At 48.1% G+C, this 25,212-nt stretch overlaps 2 protein-coding genes across 4 annotated transcripts in view; both read left to right on the plus strand.

Moving 5' to 3' along the window:
* LOC135911541 (uncharacterized) overlaps positions 1–691 on the plus strand; it is a 95,683-nt gene extending 94,992 nt beyond the window's left edge. The window contains exon 4 of the mRNA XM_070522733.1: positions 144–691. Within this exon, the coding sequence (XP_070378834.1) occupies positions 144–626 (483 nt within the window). The 3' untranslated portion in view covers positions 627–691. The remainder of the gene's footprint in view (positions 1–143) is intronic.
* The window catches only part of LOC135911538 (chymotrypsinogen B-like), a 799,265-nt gene that overhangs the window by 95,314 nt on the left and 678,739 nt on the right, over positions 1–25,212 (plus strand). The gene's annotated exons all lie outside the window — the stretch shown is intronic.

Consider the following 25,212-nt stretch of genomic DNA (forward strand, 5'->3'; position numbering starts at 1 on the left):
CTCAGTGGTGCCCTGGAATAGGGGCGTCGACCCTGCGCAGATGGGGAAGAAGACCGTGAAGATGGCCGACCACATCTGCCACCACTAATTTCTACCCAATTAGAGCAAATAAATTTTTCCTCCTCCTCCTCTTCCTCCTCCAGGAAGTGACGCGAGGAGAAGGTCGGCCACCGGAACGGAAGACAGGCCGTCGGGTTCCGGACCCGAGCCACCAGGACTTCACCCGACCTCCTGCCTACCCGTTCTTGTGCGTCGCAACTCTACCCGATCGTGCCGCCAGCTGCCCAAGGCCGGCGAGCTTCTGCGCCCGTGGGCAGGACGAGAGCAGTCGGGCTACGGGCCCGAGTTCTACGCCCAGTTGCCTGGCCAGAACGGCGCCGCCATCTGCTCGTGCCAGCAAGCCGCCTTTCTTCCCTCTCCAAGCCAGAGCTGTCGCGCTCTGGTCGCCCGGTGAACGGTCCAACACCCCGACCTTTGGTGAGACCGGCGCAACTTCTCTGATCTTGTCGCCGCTTCTCCACGTCGAGACGTTTATATGCGCCCTTGCAGTCGTGGTGAGCCTGGACTCGCATACGGTTACCGCCCTCCTAGCCCTAAGTGTGTTTATTGCCATGGCGTCTCTTTGAGTGTTTATTTTGTAATGTTTTATCCTCTTTCTAGTTTCATTAAAAGTTTGTGTGTGTGTTTTTGAAACAAACGGCTTTGTCCTCAATTGGGTTCAGAGAACCGTCTGAACCCTTAAAAACAAGAACGGAGAAACTTCTGTAAGCTTACCGTCACACACATTTGGCGGCGTGAGCTTCTAACGGTATATTTTGTTAGAAAGCCGCAGACAGACATAGACATCCGCCAAAAGCACACGCCATAGGGTTTCATACATTGATTACTAGAGCCAACTGTGGCGCTGCTGTTTGCGGGAGCTGCAAGCGGGGTAGGAGGTGATGTTTATAGGTTGGGTTTGCCTAAACTTCATCCTTCTACAACGCCACCTTATTTTAAAGAAACTATTATGAGCAAGTATGCGTCGATATCCTGTCCTTCGTAAGGTGTCTCTCTTGTGCTTTTCTTACATAATTTGCCCACCGACGCTCTCGTCTATGTTTCAATGCGTCACCTTCAGAAACCTCTTTGTTGCATACGCGCGTACCCGCCATGGTCACTTAGCTGCGAAGCATGAAGTCGCGGGATCAAATCCCCACCGTGGCGGCCGCATTTCGATGGATGACGAAATGCAAAAATGCCCGTGTCTCGTGCGCACGTTAAAGCACCGCCGGCGATCAGAATTAATCCAGAGTCCCCCCTATGGCGTGTTTCACAGTGTGATCGTAGTTTTGGCACGTAAAATCCCGGAATCCAATGTTGCAGGCGCAATTCTCTCGCTACTTGCGCTTCCGCTCGTGCTTGCCCGCGCTAGCTCTCGCCTGTGTTCTAAGAGTGCCTCCGCAAAGCCACTTCGAAGGCCAAAGCGGGCAGGCGGGTGCGCGGAAAGCGGCGAAAAACCTCCTCGCCGAGCGGGCATAGCAGGGGGGAAATGAGGCGGTGCTGTGCCCGGCGGACCTCCAGATCTTGGGAGACGCCACACCTGCAACATGCAGTTGTCACACCTCCATTCGTCACACCTCTCAGCAGCCTAAATTGGCCTGTCCACGTCAGGTATCAGAGTCAGCGTGCCTGTCCCTTACTTTCCCTTTTTGTGCCCAGGGAGGTGCGTGCGTTTCCGACCGGGCGCACCGAAAGGGGCCCCAGCCCCCCGATAACGTCGGCACACTGAAAGGGGCTCACCGACGCGGGGATTGGTCTCCGGACGCCATCTCCTGACGCCGGATTGGTGGAAAGCAGGAACAATGACGACGCATGCATAAAAAGCGGATCCGAATGGCCGAGAAGGAGGACGCTCGGAGACGGTGTGAATCGGACACGCTAAGACGTTACTATAGTGTGCTCCGATAGTTGGAGCCGGTTTCTAATCACAACCATGTGCCTTTTTGAATATATTCCTTTTATTCTTCATCCTCTTAAACGTTGCTTGGAACCCTTTCTCCCGGCACCTGACACGGCACCATCGATGGAAACTTCGTTGGCCGCACGGACCCCCGATTACGCAACAGTCGTAGTCAGCGGTGAGATTGACCTCACGGAACTTGGGACGTGCTGACTATCGCAACACTGGCTGGCAGCTTATGGAATCGGATGGCGTTGGCTACATTGGTGTGGTGAGTGCTGCGTGTTTGCACCTCTTTTCGCCAGACTCATTAGCGCAGGCAGTCGGTAGTGGTGCTCGGTGTTATTAGTGATTTGCTCTTATAGACAAAGAATTGAGTTTCTTGGGAGATAAATTACTAGTGGGGAAGAAACACAAGGTGCGCGGTGAGCAGGGAGAAGTTGAAAAACGCAAGAACTCCTCAAAATACACGCGGAGATGGGCATTTCTGTTGGCCCGGCGAAAAACAAAAAGCAGACATTGGAACTTTTCCAGAATGAGGAGAAGAGTTCAGGGAAGGCCAGTGAGGCCAGGAAAATCATGTTGTAAGTAAAGAGCGCGATGAACGGGAAATTATGTGGTCTCCTGAGGATAGGGTTAAGCGCGGGCCAGGGAGTGCCGAATGTTTGCTCTTCATGCCGCGAGAACTCTCTGCGGTACAAGAAAGCAGATGCTAAAAGAGTAGGGGTGTTTGCTAGTGGGCGGAAATTCACCTTCTTTAAATAAGGATTTCAGTGTTAAGGAAATGCGAATTTTAATAATAATAATAATATTTGGGGTTTTACGTGCCAAAACCACTTTCTGATTATGAGGCACGCCGTAGTGGAGGACTCCGGAAATTTTGACTACCTGGGGTTCTTTAACGTGCACCTAAATCTAAGTACACGGGTGTTTTCGCATTTAGCCCCCATCGAAACGCGAATTTTGAAGGCAAACGAGATTGCTATGGAGAAATTTGAAGTGCAGGACCTACTTCAAATCTGCGACGAATTAGGCATTTCCATCTGCGCCGCAAAAACAAAAGGTGCAGTTCTCGACGACATGAACCTAGAAGATGTGACGGTCGAAGAAGCGGACGAGGCTTAGAAAACCATTGTTCAAAGAAAACAAAAAGCAGAGGAGTTCGAGAGGTGCGAGTGGGAAGAAGTAGAGAGGTGAGAAAGGCACACGCGAGCAGCCGAAGAATACGAGAGGCGCGAGCAGGAGGCAGCGCAAACTCTTGGGTGGCTGCGCTTGAACGCAAAGGTCAGATGATGGCAGATAGCATGACGCCAGCTCCGCACATTCAAGGCATACGGCGACATGGTTGCCATTCTGATGGTGGCTGGAACTCAGAGCATATGTATAGTATGTGATGGAAATCAGCTCTTGGGGCTCCGCAAAAGGTACACTTGCGTTCATGAGCTTTCATTTCTTCGATGACATTAATATTTTGGAACGTTTAAGTTTGTGGAACTTTTGTTAGACAGGAGTCATTGTTGGTCTCTTCTGCTCGTGGTATGGCAGATTTTTTGTTAGTTTGTTTACTTCCATGAAAATGTGACAGCTGAACGCTGAAGAAGGGAAAGCATCAGTGTTTTAGTTTGTTTTCTTACGCGGAGAGGAAGTGTGAAGATAAAGAACCTCAATGTGTGTTTAGTTGCGACTTGTTTTGGGTAATTCACGCACATTTTTTTTTAAATTTTTGTTATTATTGGTCGTATTTGGTGATTTATTCTAATCACTCTGCGTAATGTTAGCATCACTGTGATGTGCGCTAGAAGAAAAGCGGAAACAGTGAGGCCTCCTGAGACAATTTACGAACGTGATAAGGTTTTCAGATGGTTTTCCATTTTGTTGATTTCGGAATTTGGCGTTATGTAATGATCATGTAGCTATCTGGTGCTAAACGGACATAAACTAATTAAGGGCAGTTCTCCCTTCGCCTTCCTTACCTGAGGAAGCTCTAATTCATGATTACTTAGCTTGACTATGTAAGCCCGGTTGTGTCTATTTGAGAGTACACATAAACGGAAATTTCTGGGTACTTAGCGAAATCAACGTGAACCTTGTGTTTCAGGGTTTCCGTTTGGGTAGGTGGTTGACAGATTTCTTTTGAATTCATACAGTCTGGCGAATAGTGACGCGCACGTGACGGTTGAGGTGTGTGGCTGACAATGGTCGCGCCTTGGAGCTGGTCCCCTTGCATTTGTATAGTCCAGTCAGGGCCCACCCACGGAGGGGTCTTGGGCCACAGATCGCCATTCTGAGAAGCTGCGGCCCTGTGGCTTCGGACAATGCAGGCATCAATCCGGCTGAGCTGCATCAAACAAGGATGCATCGAAGGATGGATGTTATGAGCGTCCCCTTCGGAACGGAGCGGTGGGTTGCTTCATTAAGTTCTTCCTATTATGCTGTCTAATGTCCTACGTAGGTTAAACAGTAAAAAAGAGCTACCCAAAAATGAACTACCCCACCCAAATTTTCTGATGCCCGATTTCGAACTGTGCTTTTATACGTCTCCGTTTGTTGTCGGTTGTCAACTTTTCTTCCACCAATCCTCTAATAGCCTCCTACTAATGCCTATTGCGGACCAATTTTCTTTTCCATTGCACTTACTGAACCCAAGTGATTCAAGCGGGCCAGTGGCGCCTAAATAGACCGCTGGGTAGACGTCTTCGCCATTCTAATAAAACATACTCCATAGTCTCCTTAGCTTTACCGCCGCAAGCACATGCTTCTTCTTCCGCCTTATATCTTTCTTTATAGGTGCGTGTTCTAAGGCTTCCAGATCTCGCTTTGAAAACTAATGAGCTTTCCTTTGAGTTATCACAAACTGTTTCTTTCCTGATTTCATTTTAACGCGATAGCGTTAAGGAGCTCGTGCCGCAGAAAAGCCGGTGTCGTCGGCGGCGGTGTCGGCGTCCGCGGCGTTGACCGTGAGCGATAAATCACGGCAGGCACTTCATAAATAAAAAGCAACTTCCAAGATGGGCCAGGTGGGAATCGAACCAGGGTCTCCGCAGTGTGAGACGGAGACGCTACCACTCAGCCACGAGTTCGATGCGTGAAAGCGGTACAAACGCGCTTCTAGTGAACGCGGTGTTGCCTTAAAAACGTGCCGTAGAAAGTTATACTGCGGTGTATATCGGTAATTATGAGCATGTAACTTACAGAAGTCGCATTTACACGAGTAGCGAAGTACCTTTCCGCTAGATTTCTTCTGCGCTTACCGCACACGCAGCCATCTTGCGCAGCACACACAGCCATCTTGCGGCAAACACAGAAGACCCCCTCCTCTCAATATACGGCGCTGCCCCGACAGGTGGCGCGCTGTGCGCGGACCGGTGCCAGGCGCGTCGTTGCCCCGACTCCCTCTCCCCTGACGACGCTTCGCCGTGCTCCCACGCGGGTTGCAAAATCAAGCGCCGTTCCTTTCTTTAGATTACTATCTATCTATCTCTCTGCCCGTGCTGATCACGACGTTTGGCTGGCGTAGATCGTTTCCCCCTCCGAGACACCGAGTTCTTTGGTTCGTTCCGTTTGCTCAGGCGCACGTTTCGTTGCCGCGCCGAACGCTGCGTTGCTCGACGCTCTCCGTGTGATAGGCGGCCGCAAAGTCCGATGCGGGGCGCCTCGTAAGTGATCCCTGCGCCGTAGCGCATTGTCTTACACCCCTTGGCGGGTCGATGGGAACGCTGTCGCGTTCCACTCTTGAAGGCGAAGCTTAAGCGTTCTCCAATTTTTTTCGTCTTCAGTAGTTACTCATGGCAGGTTTCTTTTCCATTGCCGCCACCCATGAGATTATTTCAGCCTCTCTGACTTTCCGCTTGACCTTCTTTGTTGCTGTGTTTCCCACCCTACAGGCCGCATACTTGCTAGTAAGCTTCCTGGTAAGCTTGTTCTTTTCCTCCACTGTGAATCAATGTTATTCCTGTACAGATACCTGAACACTCTCCCAGTCCATTTACTTTTTTCCATATTCATCAGCCGTTCTTCATATTCAATTTCATTGCGAGCTTCCCCCATTTCAAAACTAGTCCAGCCCATGTCACCCTGCACAGCTTCATTTGCAGTCTTCCCGTGAGCGCTCAACGCGAGGCGACCCAATGGCCTTTGGTTCCCGTTAATTCCTGATTGTACCTCTGATTTAAAGCAAACAACCGCATTTCCGAAAGTAAGTCCTGGAACCATTACACCTTTCCACATACCTCGGAGGAGCTCGTACCTATTGTATCCCCATAGCGCTCTGTGCTTCATCAGGGTTGCATTTCTCTTCCCCTTCACTGTTATTGTTTTTTTCCGGTGTTTCCATATATCTATTGCCTTCGTTTATCCATATACCAAGATATTTATATTCTGTTACCCGAGGTATTTTCTGCCCCTGTATCTCCACTGTGTGTTCAGTGTTTTCATTTTATACCATCACGTAATTTTATAACACTAAATTTCAAACCTAAATTGTTGCCTTCCTGCCCACAGATATTACCCAGACGTTGCAAATCACTTTGCTTGTTAGCTAGGGACACAATGTCGTCTGCATAAAATAAACCAGGGAGCTGCTGCTCTATTGCTGTACCCGCCTGAAATTTGTATGAGAGATTAAACGCGATATTTTTCCAGCGATTCTAAGCAATATTAGAGTCACTGAAAAAAATTTCAGAGTACCGCAAAGGTCGGGATTTGACTGGCAACACTGAGCGGCCACCGCCATATTCCTTCCAAGCCGAGTGCGTCGCGGGAAGGCCGCCGTGTTGGAAGAGCTTGATATTCGGTGACACATCGGGTTGAGTGTTTACTGAAGTACAAATACTTTGTGCTCGGAGATAATGGTTGCTAAGAACGAAAAGAAAATGTTATTTTGTGCGAAGTAATGCAGCCGGTGGTTGTACTGCATGCCGATCGAGTTTACTGCTGGAACTGTGCTACGATTGAGGGCAGCAGCTTAGCGCTGCTATCGAGAACTTTTGCACGCGTTTTTTTCCCTTCCACGGAACTAGCTACGAAGGAAACATTTCGTCACTTCGAGCCGGAATGAGGCAAGCTTGTGCTTTTGGGTATGAACATCGTGGACCGCCGTCAGCTTCTATTGAATGTTTCCAAGCAGGACGAAACTGTGACAGGCACGTACGTTCATTGTATAATTTCACAAGCTAAATCGGATACATTTAATTTAGTTTGCAAACGGATACCATGCGTTCTCGATTCTGCCGGGCGACTTCGTCCGCCGTATACGCACGACATACTGCGACTGCCGTGTGCGCATCGGTGTTTGGTCGTGATCGTAAGACGATCTGTGCACAGCAGGTGTAAAAACCAACTTCGATGACCATTTTGCGCTCTGAATCTTGTGGAAGGCCAATAGGAGCCATTTGCGTGATTACAGTAACGTATATCTACTTCTGTGCACTGATAATGAGCGAGGGTTTGCTACACTGCGATTTATGAACGCGGCTGTCTATAGTGCGTTCGTGAGCGGCTACTCTTCTCAACTTATTTATGACTGTTTTCTTAGACTGCCAAGATTTGCTGCCTGTGTTAAAAGAAAGGCAGGAACGCCCGCTGGTGACGCAGCACTTTTTTTTCTAAGTTACATGGGCGATGTGTGAAATTCTTGTGCTTTTAGAGTGGTTTATGTAATATGCATAGCGACAGAGTGAAACTAAAGCTACTGGGTGTGCTGCTTTGTATTTCATGTTATGCATCAAGCCCAACATTATTTGTGTATGCACCGTAGCATTTCAGCATAAAACATAATATGCATCCTGACTTCAGTTTATTGCATGTGCTCGGCCTACAAGCTCAAAATTTGAAGCATGTGTTGTGAATATCACCCGGCCGTTGGTTTCAACCTCAAAATGTGTATGTATAAATGAGCAAAGGATAAGTGGAAAGAAGGAAGTATCATGGGCTTCGTATTGACCATGTTTTTATTGACTGCGATAGTCACGATCTGCGAAAAATAAGTGCCAAATGCGATCGAGTGACTCGAGGCGAGAGCGCGCTCACGTGCGCGGAGAAATCATGCGAGTACCTGGTGCACGTGAGGACGCGGAATTCTCGCGCGACAAGTGTGCCTTCGCGTGCCACAAGCACGGAATAACCGCGTGTGTTGAGCAACAAACGCGTACAGGTGTATCCGCGTCAAGCGTGCAAGACGCGAACGACCCCTGCAATGAACTCCTATTTTCGTAGCATCGCTAACACCGCGTGCACTTCGCTTAAATATCTTCTAAAACAGTGCCGAAAAGCACAAGCAAGGTGCACTTATACCTCGCACACGCGGGTGTTTTTTGTAGGCTTGAATTTCTCCCGGCCGATTGTGTGTAGTCCACGCAGAACGACGCTCTCGGTCATTTTCCCGGTCGGAATCTAGAAAAAAGTCTTTCCAGACTCAGTTCGGTTGCTACATCCGAAGGCGCAGCAGCCAGGCATGATTTCCTTGCAGTCAAACGCGAGCGCGACAATGAGAACACAAAAAATTGGAGGACGCTTAAGCTTCGCCTTCAAGAGTGGAACGCGACAGCGTTCCCATCGACCCGCCAAGGGGTGTAAGACAATGCGCTACGGCGCAGGGATCACTTACGACGCGCCCCGCATCGGACTTTGCGGCCACCTATCACACGGAGAGCGTCGAGCAACGCAGTGTTCGGCGCGGCAACGAAACGTGCGCCTGAGCAAACGGTACGAACCAAAGAACTCGGTGTCTCGGAGGGGGAAACGATCTACGCCAGCCAAACGTCGTGATCAGCACGGGCAGAGAGATAGATAGATAGTAATCTAAAGAAAGGAACGGCGCTTGATTCTGCAACCCGCGTGGGAGCACGGCGAAGCGTCGTCAGGGGAGAGGGAGTCGGGGCAACGACGCGCCTGGCCCTGGTCCGCGCACAGCGCGCCACCTGTCGGGGCAGCGCCGTACATAGAGAGGAGGGGGTCTTCTGTGTTTGCCGCAAGATGGCTCTGCGTGTGCGGTAAGCGCAGAAGAAATCTAGCGGAAAGGTACTTCGCTACTCGTGTAAATGCGACTTCTGTAAGTTACATGCTCATAATTACCGATATACACCGCAGTATAACTTTCTACGGCACGTTTTTAAGGCAACACCGCGTTCACTAGAAGCGCGTTTGTACCGCTTTCACGCATCGAACTCGTGGCTGAGTGGTAGCGTCTCCGTCTCACACTCCGGGGACCCTGGTTCGATTCCCACCTGGCGCATCTTGGAAGTTGCTTTTTATTTATGAAGTGCCTGCCGTGATTTATCGCTCATGGTCAACGCCGCGGACGCCGACACCAACGCCGACGACACCGGCTTTTCTGCGGCACGAGCTCCTTAACGCTCTCGCGATAAAAACGTAGGGAACGTGCGCTGCCTGCGCTCCAACTCAGCCGGCCCGCCCGGCGCTTGGAAGGTATATGGCGCCCCAAAGTCATGTGGTACGGTTGGGCCAATGAACGCGTCGGCGGCGCGGGGAAAACAAATGCGGTACTCTGAAATTTTTTCCAGTGACTCCAAGCGACATCTGCCGCGCGCGCCACCTAGGAAGTTCCTGTAGCAGACCGCGCCCACACTAAACCGCGGCGCCGGGGCATTCGTGAGGTGATAAAATAACTGTACAGGCGCGGAAATAACACCTACTGGTGCCTGACTGTAGTGAAAAACGAAAGAAGTGCCCGAACTGCTAAATCTAGTCCTTTAATTTCAAATGAGCGCTGAAAGAAAAACACTCAAGAGAGCGGAATGAGGGCTTGATCGCCTCGATTCCGCATGTTTACATTTCGTTCATTTGCGCTCAATCACCGCGCGAGCCTTGGTGATCGCTTGCGCCCAATCCCGTTTACTCTGTTAATAACTTTGCTTGTAAGTGTGCTGCGTACACATAGCGGTCACTATGAGCGAAGAATTCGCGTAAAAATGAAGGCTGACAGTCGCTTGCATGGACCGAACAACATTCGACATAACGTCGCTGAAACGTGTGGCCCTCACGGTATAACTAAACAACATCCTGTGAATGTGTGTGTGCGTGTGGAAGCGAGTGCGCCAGCAGTCTTCTTGCCACTGAGTGTGTCTGTCGTGAAGCGATTACACGACGACTGTTGTGTGTTGTGGTTCAATGCTACGAGGCAGTGGAAGTGTCGTGACATTCTGGAGCGGTGGTATCATGTCAGCGAGTCTCCTCGATCGTGTTCGGGCTGCCAGAGCGATCTACTCTCGCGGCACACTTGAGCGTAGTGCTTCGCGCGTGTGTGAATGCGGTTGACTGTTCTCGTGAACCGTGCGACGTCGCCGCGTAAACTTGAATCATGACGCGCATTGTTGTGTTTATCCCTTTTCGCCTCCGTGCACCGCTAAAGCCCCGTAGGAATTAGAGGGCCCTTATACCGAACGCACGCGGATTGACCCAGCTATTACTGCACTGTGTTTTGCTGGCAATCCGCGTATCGCTTGTGGCGTTTTTATTATGTTCATTTGCAGTTGTGTGTTTTTCATCAGTCAAATGGCATTGCCGATTACTGAATCATCTTCGAGTGTAAGGGAAACTTGGAAGGAACGAGCTCGCAGCTGTATGTATAATGTACTTTGATATGCTGTATTACGCTTTATTATTTGACGGCCAGTAGCTGTGGCTATGCAGTATTCGTTTTTAAAAACAGAGTAATGCAGGCACTTAGCAATATATTTATTCACATATGCAATGCACAAAATACGCTTAGGATATCGGAAATTACATTTTGGACATGTTGTAAAGCTTAGTTAACAACGCGCACACAAACACAGAAAAGTGCTAAAGTAGAATTCGCTGCTGAATTTTATTTTTTTATCGCACGTAACGCAATGCGGATATTTGTCAGCAAGTTAATGCGTTTCTGCCCCACTATTTACTTGCATGCTACGTCATACTGCACTTGCTAAGTCAACGGGCTCGTAATGCACTAAAATCAGTAACCTCCACAAACTTCGGCCGTCAACATTCATGCGCGCGAATGAAATAATACTGCAGCTCTGCACACACAGGTGTATACTTTCTCTCGCACCTTCGTATCGCTCTACGTTACTTTCCTCGCATAGTCGTGCAGTTACCGACGGTTCAGTCTTTCCGTCCAATTCTATGCGACCACATTTATATTCTGTTTAGGTGTTGTTTGCCGCACGGGATGCAAAATAACTTCTTGCCGTCCTCCATCTGATATCGGCACCCACCCGCACAGCAACAAGGCATTTCGGTCCTTCGCATCCTAGGTCATACTGAGCTATTCAGCGGGCTCATAAGGAACTAAAATAAATGTTCACCGCAAACTTCGGCCATCAACACTCATGCTCGCGAGTGAAATACTATCACAGCTCGACACACGCCCATATATGCTTTCTATCGCACCTTCGTATCGCTCTACGTTACTTGCCTCGCATAGTCGTGAAGTTAGCGACGGTTCAAAGTCCTTCCGTTAAATTCTGTGCAACCATACTTTTCGTCAGGTTGGGTTCTGGTTGCCGCGCGGGATGCAAAATAGCTTCTTGCCATCCTTCGTCCGGTTTCGGTACCCAGCCACACATCAACAAGCATTTCGGCCCTCCCGGAACGAAATTTTTGCAGCAATGTGCATAGCACAACAGGCGAAACGCGCGCACTTCGCCCGGCGCGCAGGAACTTTCATGGCGGCAAAGGGGCGGAGCAAGGTCACATGTCACCGATCAGCCTATCACTGGCGTCGTCGGCTGGATACTTTGATACTTTGAAATTATTGAGGGAATTTAGGCTAGACCAGTCCCTTTCCGCTTTAGGACGTCATCTAGCCCACCTGCTACTATGACAAGGTTGCACACGTTGGCATTTTCCTCGAGCTTTTCGTTTGCTCGTTTCATGACAGAACCGAGGGTCCGCCCTGGAAATATCCATACCGGCACTCTTCTTTCGCCTTTCACCCTCTCCACAATTGCTTTTGAGCACCCGGCCAGGTTTGAGTCGCAGGCAATAATCACCCTTTCACTCTCCCCTACCTCGCCCTGCTTCCCTTTGCCCTTTTCCGCGTGATTCTGACTCGACAAGTGGCATTGTCCCCTGGGCTAGTGCTTTTCCACATGGCGGCCTCAAGGTAGGTGCCGCTCTATCCAGCTAACTTTTCGTCCCGCTGCATGCATTCCACCTACTTCGCTGACACACCCTCACCTCTTGCGTCGGGGATCTGCGTTCTATAGTCACGCATATTCTCGTTCACAATGGCGGCCCTGTTCAGCTTTTCCTCGGCTGCTTTAAGTCTTTCTTCAACTACCTTCTGTGCATCACGCTCCCTGTTTAACTCATTTTTGTGCTCTTGCACCTGTTTGAGAAGCTCTTCCTAGAAAGCCTCCATTCTGTGCAGCCTAGTGTCGACATCACATTGTGTGCCGTTTGATTCGATACCCTCTCCATTCTCATCCGTCTCCTCATCTGTCTTGAGGGACCCCCCGCGCACTGCTTGCTGTCCCGTCTTTCTCGCCATGTATTTCACGGCGTTTTGCAAATACTACAATATTTTAATAATGCTACTACTGATGCAAATACTATAATACTATATCAATGCAGAGCGCGTGCCTTTCAGCAAAAACCGATACGCACAGGATCCAAATCCTCAAAATGTCGCAAAGCACTGTTTCAAATGCAATCAATGCCGCGGAGACCGAAGGTATGACACGCTGTCGCACGCGCTCCAACACGCGGCCACGTTCTCACTTTCCTACCAAAGCACGCACAGTAAAACCACTAATATCTATTTGTCTTGCCGCTTCCAAGCTACCATTTAAAAACTACAAACACTCAACGTCCTACCCGGCTGCACGTGTTGGAGCACGTGGCACGAAAGGACGCTCTAACCATCCTGCAAAACCAAATGTAGACGAAGCACATCCGCGCACCCGAAATACGAGAGACAAAAAAAAGGAAAGAAAAGGAAACCCACCCAATTACTATTTAATGACAAGAAATCAGCAAATAAAAGCAGGAGCAAGCTCAAAGCATGCACAGAAACATAATTTCGACGCCGCCAAGGAGCCCCGAAAAGCATGTTCATTCACCACAAAATCCAAACGAACACCTACTCGACACAACTCGACCTCCCGATGCACCATCTGGCGGCCGGAGCACAACAGCACAACATGCTGTTGTGCTCGGTGGCCCTCCATATCGGGGCAGACCCCACACCTGCGACATGCAGTTGTCGCACCTCCATTGGTAACACCTGTCAGCAGCCCAAATTGGCCTGTACACGCCGGATTGAAGGTCGGTACAATGCTACGACTCTTCACGCCTATCAGCAGCACAAATTAGCGTGACCACGTCGGGGATCGGAGTCAGCGTGCGTGTCCCTTATTTTCCCTGTTTGTGCCCAGGGAGGTGCGTGTGTTTCCAACCGGGCGCACCGAAACAGGCCCCAACTCACCGATAACATCGGCGCACCGAAAGGGCAACCAGCTCACCGCCGCCGGGATTGGTCTCCTGAAGCCATCTGTCTCCTGACACCGGAATGGTGGGAAGCAGGAACAATGACGACGCAGGCATAAAAAGCGCATCCGGAGGGCTGAGAAGGAGGACGCTCGGAGACGGTGTGACTCGGACATCCTAAGAGCCACCATATTGGAGCCGTTTTGTAATCACGACCATGTAGCTTGTTGAATGTATTACTTTTTTTTCTCTGTTCTCCTAAACATTACTCGGAACACTTTCTCCCGGCAACTGGCCCGGCACCATCGATGGACACTTCGTTGACCGCATGGACCCCCGACTTTGCAATAGCGGCCAGTCCGATGTTTTCTGCACTGATTTTTTCCAGCCCGCCGGAGTTTTCCGTCCTCTCGCAGCCAATGAGGGCTCGATGAGAAATGGCGGCTGCATTTTTCATCGACGCAACGAAAGTTTACACGATGCTGTAAATATTCAGATGGGTCAGGGGATAAATTGCTAGTGTGCAGTAGTTTAAGGAATTCCGGTCTCTGTTTTTTTAAAGCTCGAATGCGTCAATGTTGTTAACTTCAACAAGTTGGGGGGGGGGGGGGGAATAAGATGTCAAAAATTTACTGAAGCTAAATGTGATCGCTTTTCCCTGAATTCTATTAGTTTTTGAGTGCGGATCCCAAACTATGCATGCATATTGCAGCTTAGGTCTAATAAAGGAGAGGTAGCATAACATTTCAATTTTAGAAGGATCTTTCTTTAGTTTGTGTCTCAAAAGGCGTAGTTTTCTCAAAACTGAAGCGCAAGTGTTATATGATTGAAGTTGAAGTTGAAGTTTATTTTCACCACCAACAGTACAGTGTGTTTTACACAGAACAGTTGTGGCGTAGAAAGTGGGAAAAAATCTGCGCCGATGCAGCTTGACTAGCCGCACCTCCCCTCCGTACAAGGCAGCAGAGCGACAGCACAGCAAACTTCATACAGTCTTAACGTATGATAGAAAAATAAAAATAAATAAAACGTACGCAATAATTCTCAAGTAGACATAATTAAATGCGCGCTTGAGTGCCTAAAAGTACATCAATCATTCACGCACACAAAAAAACAATAAGAAGAAAGGTATTGTAAGGTAACGTAACAGTAAGACATTCTGTAAACGGAAAGGAGTGCTTTATTTCGACAGAATTTTTCTAGGCTTGTAGCGGATTATGTAAACATGTTCAATAGCTCCCTGCCTGAAAGGACAGGCAAGTGATCTTCTGTAAGCTTGAACGTATTGAGTACGTGTGGAATGGGGAATTTTAACATTTGGAGACCATAGTTCGTTCGTGTTCGGGGAATGTGCCAGTATTCAGAATTTCTGATGGGACGCAATGAAATGTTCGGCTGTAAATGGCCTGAACCTCTTAAGTTTAGTCTATTTCTGTGAATTTCAGACCTCAACGACAACAACAATTGATGTTCATAGGCAAGACTGAATTTTAAAACCTTAAACTTCATAAATAAATTACACGTATGGTCTCTATAGACTAAACTTGCAACAGCCCGCAAAGCACACTTCTGAAGTTTATATATCTTTTTCTTTGATGTTTGAGTTCCAGATGCCCATACCAACTGGCAGTAGCGTAGGTGGGAACTAAAAAGCGCATTAAAATATGAAGTTTCTGGGGAACCGGCAGAAACGACTGACACCTCCTTAGCATACCTAGGGCTTTTCTTAGCTTGATACATAATTCTTCAATGTCAGACTCCTACAGCATATGTTGATGAAAGATGATACCTAATGTTTTGACAGTCTCTGAAAGTTCAATTTCAAAATTATTTAGTAGCAGCTTATGCGAGTACTTGCAAGCCGTTCCTGTCGCGCGGAAAAAAAAAACGGCCTTGGTTTTAGAGCTGTTGATTTGTAACGAATTACGACAAGACCATTCGGATAATTTGTGTAAAGTTTCATAAGCTGCTTGAATCAACTCATATAGGTTTGCTCCTGTAAAAAATAAGCTCGTGTCATCTGCATAGATAATGTATGTTATTGATCAATCTCTGATTACAATATCATTAATATAAAGGTTAAATAAAAGAAGGCCTAATATACTTCCCTGCGGTACACCACGTTTGATCTTTCGGGGCATAGCTGTTTCCCTATTTATTGACACACTGGTACCGATCGCTAAGATAGCTGCTTATTAGGTCAAGTGTAACGCCTATGATGCAATAACAGGGCAATTTTTCTAACAATATTTGGTGATCAATCCTATGAAACGCTTTTGTAAAATCTACGAATACACCTAGTGTGAGCTTTCTTGCTTCAATGTTGCCTAGTATGACCTCGTTCTGAGCTGTGAGCTTTCTGAGCTTGCTGTCTCTGTCGATACACCTGACCTGAAACCATATTGCGCCGCTGTAATCGCACAATGCATGTCCAAAAATTTTGAAAGTCTAGTGAAAATAATTTTTTCCAGAGCCTTTGAAAATATTGGAAATACCGATATTGGTCTGTAATTACTCATTTCGTTTTTGTCGCCACTTTTGTAAAGTACCGCGACCTTGGTCTTTCTCATACGGTGAGGGAACAGACCTGTGCTTAAAACAAGATTATATTGTTGCGCGCGAAGGAGACCGTTTGTAACCCTTACGGATGAAGGGGACCATTTACTTTAAGTCGCGAAGGTGAGCGCAAGAGCGGTCAGCTGGTTTATCAAGTGAGCGTCATCTACAAGCAAGAACTTGGTCTCCCACATTGCACCAGCACTGAACTCTTCAACCAACTGGGAGTTCACAACAACCTTTCCGAACTCATTGAAGCCCAACAACGCTCTCAGCTTGAACGGCTCACCCATACTGAAACGGGGCGCTTTATTCTGTCCACGCTTGGCTTCACCTACCATCAGCAACAGGGCCCCAAACAACCGATCCCGACCGACATCCCTAGCTGGATCTACATAGACCCTATCCCTAGAAATATGCACCCTGAATATAACAGGGCCCGGCGCCAAGCTCGGGCCGGAGCTATCATAAAAGCCCTTGCCAACGTACCTGGCGTCACATTTGTTGATGCAGCCCGATACTCCCATGGCACACGATTTGTGGCCGTTGCCACACGCGATGGAGCCCTACACCATGCCTGCAGCGTCACTACCCCCACTGCAGAGACGGCTGAAGAAGTGGCCATCGCCCTGGCCACTTTAGATCCCACCTGTCACACCATAGTGTGTGACTCTCGCTCAGCCGTTACTAACTTCAGCAAAGGGCGTATTTCTCCCCAAGCTCTTCGCATCCTCTGCCAGGCACCACACTCTAAAGACAGCATAATCTCCCTGACATGGATCCCGGCCCATGCGGGCCCTGTCCACCCACACCTCCCCAATCTCAACGAGGTCACCCACTCCATTGCGCGAGGCCTAGTCAACCGCGCCGGAGTCACTGGAGATGAGTTGGACACCAGGGACAGTCTGACAACTTATAACGATCTCGTTAAGGCCTTTTACCTGAGTCGCCGAATCTTCCCCCCGCCTCACCCAAAGTTGAGCCGGGCGCAGGCTACCACCCTGCGTCTACTACAAACAAACACGTACCCTTCACCCGCCCGCCTCCACCTTATATTTCCGGACGTCTACACTACCCCCAACTGCCGGTGCTGTGGAATTCACCCGGCTACGCTTCCGCATATGCTATGGGAGTGCCCAGCACAGTACGCACAGACTAACACCACGACTCTCTCGTCGAGGTTGCATGAGGCTCTGCGGAGCTCCGCCTTCGACGACCAAACCTGGGCGACCCAGCACGCCCGCGAGGCGGCGGCGAGGCAAGCCCTCGACGTCCCTTCGTGGGAGGCGTAGGCCCGGCCATCATAAAGTGCTGGTTCTACAATAAAAGTTTATTCCTCCTCCTCCTCCCTCGTCCTCTTCCTTCTTCTAATCGGGACCGCAAGCACGTTCACTGGTCTTCGTTTTCTTCATGCGTAACATTCCTCTCGTCGCAGATGAAGCCCGCCGGGCGAGTCAATCCATGTGTCTTGACGTGAACAATTTCAAGCGGGCCACATGGACCACTTGTGTCTTGGCAGCTCTTCTACCACTCGCCATGAGGCGAGCTATGTTATACGTGACTTCCGTGAGTCTGTTAATAATCACAAACGGTCCATCGTAGGTGGCCAAAAGCTTTTGGCATAACCCTCGTTTCCGTACTGGAGTCCACAGCCAGACTAAATCACCAGGGCGATAGGTTACCGGATGGTGGCGAATGTCGTAGCGTGCTTTTGATCTGTCCTGCGATGCCAAAGTGCGCAAACGAGCAATATGACGAGCTTCTTCGGCGAGGCAGAGAATCTCGGCGACAGTGGGATTTTCGTGACTGCAGAAGGGGAAAGCAGTGTCAATTGTGTACCGGGGTGGCCGTGCGTACAGCAGGAAGAAAGGGCTATAGCCGGTGGTCTCGTGCTTGGCGGTGTTGAACGCGTACTGATAAAAGGCAGTACGTTATCCCAGTTCTTGTGGTCGGATGAAACGTACATAGATAGCATGTTTACAATTGTTCGGTTGGTGCGCTCCGCAAGCCCATTCGTTTGTGGATGGTATGGTGTCGAGTGACGCAAGTGGGAATCACACAAACGAAGCAGCTCCTCTACGACGTCTGCTGTGAATTGTCGTCCACGGTCGCTGATGATCATGCGAGGCGGACCATGTCGCAGGATCACATATTGCAGCAGGAATGTTGAAACGTCAGTGGCAGTTGCGGAGGGCACGGCCGCCATCTCGCAGTAGCGTGTGAGGTAGTCGACGCAAACAACTATCCAACGGTTTTCCTTGGCTGATTTTGGAAATGGGCCTACGAAGTCAATGTCCACTTGTTGGAAAGGCGTGCTTGGAGGCGGGATCGGCTGCAGAAGACCTGCTGGATCAGTAGATGGCCGTTTGTGGCGCTGACACTGCATGCAGCTGGCCACATACGTCTCAACAGATTGTCGCCTTCCAGGCCAATAAAAGGGTTCCTGAATCCGGTAGAGCGTCCTCGCCGAACCTAGATGGCCAGACGTAGGGTCGTCGTGCATAGCACTCAGAATCGCTGTGCGAAGGCTCTCCGGCACCACTAGGAGAAAACGTGCGCCAGTGCTGGAAAAGTTCTTCTTATAGAGGAGTCCATCACGTACACAGAAATGGTTTGCTGTCGTCGAGGCGGTCGTAGCGGTGAAGAGCGGTGTTAATTTATCGTCTTTTCGCTGTTCGGTTTTGAAGCAGTCGACGTCTGGAAAACGCGGCGACACAGAAGCCACGAGGTGATCGAAGTCGTCGGCGTCACAGTCCGTAGTACTAAGTGGCATACGCGAGAGACAGTCCGCATCAGCGTGTCGTCGACTACTCTTATAAGAGACGGTGAAGCTCTATTCTTGCAGTCGGAGCGCCCAGCACGCAAGGCGGCCCCAAGGGTCACGAAGATTCACAAGCCAACACAATGAGTGGTGGTCGGTGACCACTGTAAAGGGGCGTCCATACAGGTAAGAACGAAAGCGCTGAACCGCAAATATTACCGTGAGGCATTCTTCTTCCGTGACAGTGTAATTCTGCTCGGGCCTACTTATTGTGCGGCTTGCATATGCGATCACGTGTTCGCGGTCACCGTAGCGTTGAACTAGGACGCACCAATACCTATGCCACTGGCATCCGTATGGAGTTCTGTCGGAGCTGAAGGACTGAAGTGTTGAAGAACCGGTCGTGACGTCAGCAGGAATTTCAACTGACGAAAAGAAGAGTTGCACTCCGGAGCCCACTCAAAGGGGGTGTCCTTTCGTAGCAGGCATGTCAGCGAATACGCAACGTCGACGAATTTAGGAATAAATCAGCGGAAATAGGAACAAAGCCCCAGAAAACTACGGAGCTCCTTGACACAGCGTGGTGCACTGAACGCTTCAACGGCTACTGTTTTCTGGGGATCAGGGCGGATGCCATTCTTGTCGACGAGGTGCCCAAGCACAAGGGTTTGGCGGTCTCCGAAGTGGCATTTCTTAGAGTTTAAAACTAGACCAGCGTTTCTGATGCAGTTCAGGACAATATCCAGACGCGAGTTGTGTTCGCTGAAGGTGCAGCCAAAGATGACGACGTCGTCTAGGTAGCACATGCAGATGTTCCACTTCAAGCCACGCAATACAGTGTCCATAAGGGCCCGTACATGGTCGCTCCGCCCGTCCGTTCCGCCCTCGTCCGGTCGCGAGCGGAAGCCCGAAAGGCGGAAGGTGTCGCAAAATTCGATGCACGCTCAATCCGCACGAGCGGAACGCACGCGCACTCCTATTGGGCGACGCGGCCTGTTGACAGCTGGCAACCGTTCGGCGGAGCAAAGGTGTTCAAGGTTGGCAACGACCTTTGACAGCAGACGACACTAGCATATTTTTGCAGATCTGATTGCAAGTTTCCGCGTTCCGGTGAAAATGCGACTCTAGGCTGCCACATTCTGTTCTTCAGCCGTATGTGTTGCATTGGCACCGTCATCCTTCTTCGAAACATTGCACAGTCGTCTTATCTGCGCCACCTTTTACAGATGTATTGCAATCGCATCACGTCGCAGCACGCGACGTATTCTCGGATGATTACTTTCAGTGCACGCTGCCTTGGCTGGTTGAACAAAACCTCTCTAATTATCCAACGTGATGCGTTCTACGTCACGCGAAACTGATAGTGTCGCCGGAAGCGCGGTGGCGCGGTTTCTGTAGTGCTAGTGACAGCTTGCAAGAATACGGAACACACGCACATCTGTCGCGGAATGCATTTGCGTAGGTCGCCAAGACGCACCTTTTTACCACTGAGCACGCGTGTGAGGCTCCGAGTACAGCTTGCTGACACGCTTGCTCGTGCTTTTTTTTTTTTCACTCTGCCAATTTTAAGAGAGTGCTTAAAGCAGTTGGATTCATGGAATGCCTTTTCCTTAAATTATTTGCTCAGCGATGACTGAAGTTCTCACCGTGTGCAAAAAAAAAAGTTATGCATAAGTGGTTAACTTCATGCAGCAAGGAATTGAAGGTTAAGCAGTGAATCTACAATTCATTATGACTGGCTTAAAGCAATATGTATGTATAGCGGTGACCTTATGCAGATATATGCATACTCATGAGATATGTTTCCAAGGGGAGTACTTATTTGAAAGCATATAATTTACATTGCTGATAGGAAAACTTATTTTGAGTGAAATCAAACAATTGCATTCTTTCTTGCCAGCCTGGCTACCCAATATGTTGCCAGCTTACTACTTAACATACCTAATTGAACATTTCAACAATGTACAAACATTACCAAAGCACACAAAATTAAGCAGTACCTTGACAGGCATGCTCCCTCTCTCACCCATGGCACCAAACAAGGATGTTCGACTTGAGATTGTTTGATACTGTCGGCATCATACATGCGTGTTCTATTTTGATTACTCTACTTATAAAAAAATAAGCTCTAATCAGGTAATATGAATTAGTTGGGCATGAGCTGCATGTTGTTTATGTATTTTATATAGTAACAACCTTGCTAGCTCATGCACAGCCATATTTTTAGGAAAAATGAGAAATGCATAGCGTAACATTAACAGCTGGCTAGTGCCTGTATTTATTTGAGAGCAAACCGACATTATCAAGTGTAGCTTAGCAGTGAGCTCAGTGACCTCTTGTGGTGTGAAAAGGTTGATGTAGTTAGTAGTTTTGTGTTTGTCTTTCTTACTTAGTTGCTGTTTTAACATGCACATGACAATGAAATGAAGGTGCGTAGGGCAGAAGACAGGGCCACACAAAAAGCGAGGAAACATTCATTGTCATTTTTTTATTTCCATAACAAACCAGCGAATAGTTCCTTAGGTTCAGTTTTGTGAATAATGCACAAGGTGTTCTGCGTAAAAGTGAAAGATTGTAGTGCTCTATTACCTATACACTATTTGGGTAGCCAAATGAACGATACTCCCATTAGCACTGTGAGAGCACAGAAATTTGCAGTCAAGAGGCCGTAGTGGCTCAGCCTCTGTGCCAAATGTAAAATTGTTCCAAAAGAAAACATGCATACTGGTGAATTGGGTATGCATTCACATCTGCTATTCAAATCCACACATCACAAGTAATCTTTCATTCCTTGGCACATTTCTCACCATTGTACAGACTTTGTTTCAGCGCTTTGTGTGTGCAGTAATATAACTTGGTAAATCAAAGCTGCGGTTATTCAGTACACTGAAAGCAACTTTGCGTGTGGGTTAGATAAAATAATGCTCCTACATATGGGTCAGCTTAGTATTATCAGCCGTTTTGTTTACTAGTTCACTGTTACGCCTGAACTATACGGTGCCACTGGACAATGCTGTATCCCTGCAGGCACGCTAGAACAGCTTGGATATGCACAAACAATCCTTTACATCGCACTTAAATTAAGGTGGTGTAGATTTGCTGTCACAATGTGCTTGTAAGCATAACTGCCGAGCATTCAAAAAAGTGTTTGAAATGTAAGGGTGGATGCTCAGGTTTGCAGGTGTGACATTTTACATTTATAGTGCAAGGACACACCGATGAACAGGAAGGATACCACACAAATCCTCGTGTTGTGACCTCGCAGTCACAATGCAAGTAGTTTTCAGTGGTGTTTAGCTATAAACATGTGAAGCAATCTGTAAATTCAAAACTGTATTAAGTAAACTGAGACACCATGAAGAGCAACATAACACTACGGTGTACACATTTTTGTCACATCAGCTCTTTGTGGTGCAGGTCAAATATGTATACAAGCTATTTGTAGGAAGTAGGAAGCCTATCCAATATAAACAAGAAACTTGCAGGCAAGGTAATCACAACAAACCAGCTGAGACGGTGGTACTATTCTACTTGTTTTCGTTTGTGATAGCACAAGTGTTCCCACTTGTGCTGCTGGATGGTTGCGACTGATATGCTCGCGAAGGTTTGGGTCATTCACATTTCAAAGGATGAGTAACTGTTACATACGTAAATCATCTTCCTCTGCATGCAGCCGCTGTGGCTGGCAGTCGATCCCGTAGCCACATGCTTAGCAGCCCAACACCACAACCACTAAGCAATCACGGCGGGTAACTGCTCCTCAGGTTGTGCAATCTGTGTGGCTGTATCAAAGCACTGATGTAACACGTCTTTCAATGGGGTCTAACTACCGCACAGAAGTTGTGGTGCAGCTCTTCCTAATGGCAACATGTGTTGCAGCTGGGATACAAAGAGTTGAGCCTTTGTATCCGATGAGCATATGGTAAGTGGAAACTTTGTTTCCACTTCTAAAAATTTTTGAGTATGTTCTAAATGACATGAGCCAATGTTGTAATGCTATTTTAATTTCTATAATAGCTGTGCACGTTTGTGTACATCAAGTACACCATGAAATAACAGTCATCGGGGTATGCTTGAAAGGCACCTTCAGCATCTGCACTTCAAACCGCAGCTATGTCGTAGCCATTGTAGGTGAAACAGCAGTAGTCAACGCGAAATTGACCGCCACTTTAGCAGTTTGCATGCAAACACACATTCATGTGGTGGCATTGTTTATTTTGGTTACCTGGCCCAGGCAAGTAATGTGAATAATAGAACAATTATGAAACATATTAGCTTAGTGAGGCCCAAAATACTAATTCGGGTAACTATTAATAGCAGTAGTCGAGGGCACGCTTGAAAGGCATCATTAGCAGTCTGCACGTCAAAGCGCAGTCAAGTCGTCGCCACTGTTGGTGAAACGGCAGCACTCAATGCGAAAATGACAGCCACTGTTGGCAGCTTGCATGCAAACACACATTCATGTGGTGGCATTGTATATTTTGGTTACCTGGCCAAGGCAAGTAATGCGAATAGGAGAACAATTATCAAACATCATTAGCTTAGTTAGGCCCAAAATACTCAGTCGGGTAACTATTCATAGCAGTAGTCGAGGGCACGCTTGAAAGGCACCATTAGCAGTCTGCACGTCAAAGCGCAGTCAAGTCGTCGCCACTGTTGGTGAAACGGCAGCACTCAATGCGAAAATGACAGCCACTGTTGGCAGCTTGCATGCAAACACACATTCATGTGGTGGCATTGTTTATTTTGGTTACCTGGCCCAGGCAAGTAATGTGAATAGGAGAACAATTATCAAACATCATTAGCTTAGTTAGGCCCAAAATACTCAGTCGGGCAACTATTAATAGCAGTAGTCGAGGGCGCGCTTGAAATGCGCCATTAGCAGTCTGCACGTCAAATCACAGTCATGTCGCAGCCATTGTTGTATTTGTTTATCTCACGGCAAGTAACACCAATGTAAGCACAATTATTCACCCTGAATAGCTTTGCTAGCATTGTTTGTACTAAAAAATTCTGAGTGAAGTTGAATGTCTTTTATTGAGGCAATTATTTAATTCACAATCCATCGGCATAGTGATCGACGGCCAGGTTCAAACAATGACATTTGTGAAGTAATAAATGGTGAAAGTTGCAAAAGCTATCAGTGCACTGCTTTGCTGGGCTCCATTTACTGAAAAATGTCTTTGCAACAGCAAAAGCATCAGACAGGAAATGACACCCCACTGCACAATGTTATTCGTGTTGAACTTTTTTGCCATCATATGTGATGGGCAGCGAAACCATCCGTTTACTAAGACTGATTGCATGAAAAATGCAACAGCATAGCAAGGTGTAGTTTCACAATATGGCACCCTTTCATGTGCACTTCTGGCGAGCTGCCACATGCACTGATGCATAAACATGAACCGAGGTAAGAGGCTAAGTTGCTGTGCAACCCCCATGACGCTTTTAAGAAAATCTATCTCTAAACCTTTCTGTTTTCATAGGCGATGAAAATCTGTTTTGAGCAAGTTGGTTAATCACACTGCAGCAACAACACAAGCAAGGACAGAAAACACAGCGAGTAGGCAGACTGAGAAGACGAGGTAGACCAGTGAGAAAGGTTTTAATGAGATGGAAGAGGCCTGCCCTGCCGTGTACATGAGTTAGTGCTTTGAATGAGATTGGTTTATGAAAATGTCTAATGACTTTCCTGAAAGAAAACTAGCAAAAGCAAATGCTAATATAATATAAAAGGACAGAAATAATGGTAAGCGCAAGCACGCATGGAAACAGGCACGTATTCACACACAAATGCGAGAACTAAGAAGAACTCCAACGTAAAGAAATCTGGGAAATAGAAAAAAAATTGACAAACGCAAGAAAACATACATTTACAAACAGACGCGGGTCGAGGTATTATAGGAGCGGGTTCATAAGCTGCTGTGCTTACCTTCTCATATGTGTTCTTTTTTAACCGTTCTCTTAATACTATCTCGGGAAATTTTAATTGCATTCATGACATTAGTGCTCTCAGGCGCGTCCACATTTCACGACAGCGCTGAGCGTCTTGACGTATGCAATTATAATGTTGTTCCCTAATTTCCCCCCACCGATAGAAGCATCTTTAACCGTGCAGTAACAACTTTTGAAACAAACGATAGATGTACGAAGCAGAAAAGGCCGGTGTGATAGGGCTTCTCTATCGGGCTACTACATAAGAAAACGCAATCGGCAACACTTATGCTCAGCTCACTTCTGAGCACACGAACATCGCGTAGTACGACCACTTCTACACCCAGTAACGCTGCAACACATCGCACATATATATCACGATTTGTAGCTAGCAAACGCACTTCATAACGGCAAGAGCACAGCTCGAACGTCGCGGTCACCACGGCGCATCGCAGCCGGCAAAACGGCTCATACGCAGTACAGCACACGCAGAATGGCAGCGATAACTAGGCGATAAAAACTTATCGCTACTGATCGTATCGTTACTTTTGGTAAGTTGCGAAGGGCTGGCGTTCACCACACCGCGGCA

The sequence above is a fragment of the Dermacentor albipictus genome, chromosome 7 (genome assembly GCF_038994185.2).
Source record: "Dermacentor albipictus isolate Rhodes 1998 colony chromosome 7, USDA_Dalb.pri_finalv2, whole genome shotgun sequence".
NCBI classification, from domain to species: Eukaryota; Metazoa; Arthropoda; class Arachnida; order Ixodida; family Ixodidae; genus Dermacentor; species Dermacentor albipictus.